A 5,772-nucleotide genomic window follows, 5' to 3' on the forward strand; every position below is an offset into this window, starting at 1 on the left:
CTATTCTGCAAAAAAAAACAAAAAACAAAGAAAAAAAAAAGGCATTATGATAATTTTTGAAGCTTTTGACTGAAAAGTTATTGGACACGTTTTAATTAGATAAAGGACTGATCTTTGTATTTGATCATTCAGAGGTACAGTACCTTCGTTTTGTTATGTAAAACCCCGCATTAATGAGAATGAAAAGAAATATTTAGAGGAACTTAGGACTTGTCCCAGGCATCTATTACAAGACATAAAATATAACAAGTACACATTACCCATCTTGCATACTTTTGTACAACGTTAATGTTCAGTGGTGGTTGAAAGGCCCTATTCTGGATTACATATATATACACGCATCTTTCCCTGCCCCATATCACAAAGGTGACATGTGCCAGAGGAGTATCAGCAGTTATGTGGTATTCTAGCTCTGTGAAAATGAAAATACTACATTATTATTCACAAATTTCTCATTCAGATATGTGCAAAACTTGTATCTTAATACAGATGTCAAGGACAGGTAAGTGGATTCCCTATTTTTGGACCACATTATGAAGCAGCACAAGTCAAAACAGGAAATTTATTACATTATAATCCTCAGGGTATCTCTGTTCTTCATTCAGAGATATCACTGTACCTCATATAGTGATATGTAAACTGGCTTTAATCTCACTTGCTCAGACACCAGCTGGAGTCAGGGCATGTGCTACAGTGCAGGTTATTTGCCTAAGGAAATTTTCAGGACTCTCACAAGTTAGTACGGCTCCCACTGCAGACTGTGCTGCTGCATTTTCACTGTTGCCACTCCACAGGCTTCCTCAGCTATGCTTACATACCTTGCGTTCACCTTTCTGCAGTACTGACTTCAGATTTACTAGGCTGGATCCTATATCCCTCTTGCTCACCCTTTCTATACGTGTTCATAGTACCTCTCCGGACTCCTGTGAGCTACGTGTGCCCTCACTGCTTGCTTCAAGCTCTCTCCCTAACTAGTGAGTCACCCTGGCTATTCCCCCTTCCCCGCTCTGCCCCACCCAGCTAACGTGTCCAATCGGTGAAACTGGCCTTGCCTGGCTATCTCCCCCTCCTCCAAGCCCGGCTTCAGTGAGGGCTTCCCGTCTCCTCGCCCCTCATCCTCTCACACCCGGCAGAGGCCCGCAGAGCCCCCGCCTGCTGCCCGCTGCCTTTGCGCTGCCTGCTCCGGCCCCAGCCTCCCTTCCCGCGCAGAGCCCCGTGTCTCTCACACTCCTGCCCGCGCCAGCGACTCACGGCCCGACCGGGGCCGCTCCAGCCGCCAGCCTGGGCTCCTCCGCGAGTGTGAAGAAGAGGCAGCCCCAGCCGTGCTGCCTGCCACCGTCTCCTCAGAGGCTGAACCCCTGCCTAAGGTGCAGCCCTCCATCTACAGCCATCTCCTAGAACACTTTATCCTTCACCCTGCCGGGGAAGAGGGAGCTTTCCGGGACATCGAGGGGGAATCTGAGGAGCCAGACACATATACACACATGCAGATTAGAGGTGAGAGGTCTCCTGAAAGACCTCATGAAATTCTGAGGAATTACAAGCCCTAGCATTTTGCATCCTCCCAAGGAGTGACTCCTTGTTTTGTTGTTGACAATAAAAGACTAGTCCCAGTCAGTGAGTATCACAGAAATATGCCTAAAGAATGTCTTAAATGCAGTCTTATATAATATGTTGATAGGAATTTGCTTAAACGGCAGAGAATAATAAACATTGTTTTGTTGAATGACATGCCAAAATTAAAAGGAAATCTTCAATTGTTTCACTTATGAAAAGGTATTTAATGAAACCAAGGATGAGTGAAAAATATTTAACTTCCGTGATTATAATCTATCCTTCTAGAGAATATTATGAGCCAGATCTTTGAATTTTGTAATCAATAGAACCTTATTCACACTAGCCCAGCATCAACTGAAAACAGAAGATTTGTTTGCTGTGGAAAAGACAAAGGCTTTGTATATAATGTACCAGTGTTTTAGAATAATTCATGCATACACAGATCTGACCCTGTAGCGCTCAGATGGGGTCACTGCTAAGATCAGTGTGAACTAAGATACCTGCCGAATAAATACGGGTCATACACGTCAGAACTGCCACGGGCAGTTCAGGGTGTTAGTTTTGTCCAAGATACAGACTGCCTGCAGCTAACTTAACTCCTATATTAAAACTCCACATTTCTTTTATTCTTCCCCCAAGCTTTGGCTAGTTTTTCATCCTTGAAAAGACACACCCATTTTCTTAAAATGGGTGGTACCCGTAGGAGGGAGAAGGCAGACAACGCTGTGTAATTTCTTGCTACTCAAAACACAAGGTGAAATAGGCCAGAGATGGTACCAGGATGTGGCCCACAGGATGTGGCCCACAGAATGCATCCTCAGCCTTACAAATGTCAGTACTGCAAGCTGTTACCACACACATAGTAATTATCACTTAAATTAATAAAACTTGGATAGTGATCAGACTTTTCGTTTTAGCTCTATTTTCTATCTGATAGAACTGCTGCCTCCGATACAAAAGTCATTGATATTTTAAATTAAAAATTCAAAAGTATTATCAATACTACAAGTATTGCTCTTTTGAAAAAAAAAAAAAAAAGTTTTATAAATAACTGAACAACTTCAAACGTGTTCTTAAAATATTAAAAAAGATGACTGTACGCTTATTGTGATTGTCAGAGACTATCTACTGTTCTACAGCAGCAAATGCTACTAGAATTCAGGATGGATTGCATTTAAACTAACAAAATTAATAAGGATTATGTGCCTTTGGTGTTATGCTGCCCTATGAATTTTTAATCAATGTTAATTCATCTTACAAAAAAACCCCAACAGCTCTTTTCCTAACTATGTGGGACAGAGCAGGGGACGTTCACAAGCTATCTCCCACTTCCTAGCTGTGCTGGATGGACGTGTTGCTTCTGTGTTCACCAATGTGAAGGTCTAGATGTAGGTTCTTACCTCCCACTGATATCAGTAGGAACTAGAAACCAAAGCAACTCTGAGTGGTTTTTTTTCCACAATTAAAAGCTGTCCTTTCCAGACAGATCTATTCCATTCAATGCAAGAGCAATTTGGAGAAAGCCAGTTGTCCTTTTCCATTATGATTTGGAAGTGAACTAACCTACTGTGTGTGTATAAGCAAAGTGCACAAGCAGGGTTGACCCAGCACGCTTTTCTCAGTCTTACTGGGTTACAGAAGGCATGACTGGTTCCACTTTATTTTCAGACCAAGTTACAGATTGTCTGCTAGGCTTCCTAGCTACATATGGATTCAAGACAGACTTCTTATTTGGAAAGAATCTAAAATATTTGATGCTGTGAGGTAGCACCACAACATAATGGAATAGCATTCACTTTTCATAGAGGAAACTATTTATTTTCCTTTGAAAGCTATGGCCTTTGGTTCTACAGCTTATTGTGCATGTGGCACCTACTCATTCTTGTTATGAAAGAAAATGGCTGATTACAAAAGGAGTTTTCCAGGTGTTCGTAAACACTAATGTGTGGTCTAAGCAGTGGAACTGCTGTGGGTTGTTCATTTGAAACTTGTTCATTGTTCATTTGTATTTGCACATTACTTTATATATTACAGTTTTTAGTTCATTTAAATATTTCCCCCAAGTGCTGCTTTAATAATGGACTAGTTAATTTGGTTTTGACTGTTCATTCAGCAGGTCTTTCTATGAACATTGAAAAAGCATGTTCTGCATTTATGAAAGAGGTTAAACTTCACAAGTATCAGCTTCCTAGATTTTACCAAGAGAAACGCTAGCCACAGTTATCAACTTTATAATTGCCCAGTTTGTCATCTCTTTTTGCCCAGCATTACTGACTACCAGCTATTCTTTTAAACATTGATGGCATGCGCATGTCTCTTGCACAGTGGCTTGTCCTTCTTGGAGTAGAATGGTTGACCTTCCAAATTCACGTGGCATACCTAGAATTAATAACAAATACAATCGGATATCATGAAAAGAAAAAAAGAGAAAGACAGGATTATCAATTTCTACTCTTCTGCCCACACATTTCTTTGGCAGAAGGGCATCTGATTTCCTGGATCAAAGTGCACGCCTCGGTAGCTTTCCTACTCCAAGCTGAGGTTAGGCTCTGGTTTGAATCAGCTCTCAGCTGTGAACTTCCCTGCCACAACTACCTGCTAAGTCCAGTAGTTTCCATTAAAAGGAGGTCTGGGTATACAATCTGCTGGGCAGCTTCAGCATGTCCCAGCAGTGCTTGTGTAGACTGGCACACTGCAGCACATGCAGCTGGCTCAGATTTTAAGACCTAGATTCTGATTTTTAATGTGTGATTTTACAAATCTCTGGTTAGGTGCCATGGTCCCAGGGACACAATCCTTCCAAGGTACCATTGGATACTCATACTTTGTGTTGATATGGGTGCTTATGTGATCAAGGAGTGAATCATTCAAACAGCCAGTATCACAGAAAACCAGTTACTTATTCTTAACAGGTTATTCAACCCACAGATTTCTCCACCTGGATGGCTAAATCCTGATGTTGACATAAAAGATGTTGGAATGCATGCCGAGGCTGAGCAACCCAGGTTTGGATCAGCTTAAACTGCCCTGGAATTGTACAGGTATCTATACAGGGTAGTGCAACACCACCTGCAAGGTCAGAGTTGACAGAATCACTTAAGCAAGTCAACATGTCAGAATCTAGGAATATGAACAAGCACTGGCCCTAATCCTTATGGCTTAAGCCCAGTGAGAACATCTGTGATGTGCTACTGCAAAAAACTTCTGAAAGGGTATGAGGATAGCATATGAGCAACTAAGAGCTATGTGTTATTTGCATTTGACTTAACCCACCAAAAGAAAGTTAGCTCCTAACAAAAAACTCTGTGAGAACTGCATTAACAAAACTAACTCCTCCACGAAAACCAGGAATTTAAATAAATATGTAAGAATGCAGCTAAATGAACAAGCAAAAAATATAATGCAATATTCAGAGGAAGTGTTTTTTGTAAGTGACTAATAGCTGTTACTTTCTGAAGGAAACCTGCTGTCTTAGGATTCCTTTCTGTGTTAGAATTTCAAAAAGATGTCAATTTTCAGAGGATGCTTTTGTGTCACCCACTTCCATGTACCCTTGAAAGACCAGTAGCTAGTTTAGCTTCAGATATTTATAAACATTTCTATATTTTCTACTCTTCAACCTAAACTTTAGAGTTCAACAAACATTAGAAATTGTCAAGTCCTTTTTGGTATGGCCAACATGCTATTTTTAGCTAATTAGAGGTTCTACAGCTCAGCTGTATTAGAACCATATGAAAAGTCCTGTTTATCATATGGATTTTACTATTTTGTGTGCAGAGTGTGGGAATGTGGCCACACTGTATAGCTGTATGCACACCACAGATTGATGAGCTTTACCAACTTCTACGCTAATTACTATTCATTCTCTCTAAAGAGGCTTCTTTTGCAAGTTTCAACAAGCATTCTGCAAGGAAATACAAACTGTACTGTGTTGTAAGTTAAATTATAGCTACGCTCTTCTGTATGGTGTTAATTTATTTTAAATCCTGCTTTATTGGGTAAACACTGGAAAGAGTAACAGCAATAGTGGTATGTATTACTGTATGTACTCTCTAAAACTGGATGTTTTATTAGAAAGCACTCACTTGTGATAGTCAAATTTAATAATTCTAGTAAAAGTTTATGGAGGAGAAGTGAAATTACTCTCATTCTCTGCCTGAAAGTAAAAATGAAATTCAAGCCTCTGGATCCTTAGACATATGTTAAACATTCCTG

The 5,772-nt window shown here is 40.5% G+C and overlaps 1 protein-coding gene across 1 annotated transcript in view; it reads right to left on the bottom strand.

The window, feature by feature from the left end:
- Positions 1 to 3,623: 3,623 nt before the first annotated feature.
- Positions 3,624 to 5,772, bottom strand: part of LOC103769456 (LIM domain-binding protein 3-like) — a gene marked incomplete at its 5' end in the record, with an annotated part of 8,887 nt that continues 6,738 nt past the window's right edge. Inside the window, one exon of the mRNA XM_008936654.1 lies at positions 3,624 to 3,936. Coding sequence (XP_008934902.1) covers positions 3,847 to 3,936 — 90 coding nt within the window. The remainder of the gene's footprint in view (positions 3,937 to 5,772) is intronic.

This window comes from Merops nubicus, unplaced genomic scaffold (genome assembly GCF_000691845.1).
Source record: "Merops nubicus isolate BGI_N331 unplaced genomic scaffold, ASM69184v1 scaffold25493, whole genome shotgun sequence".
Taxonomy (NCBI): domain Eukaryota; kingdom Metazoa; phylum Chordata; class Aves; order Coraciiformes; family Meropidae; genus Merops; species Merops nubicus.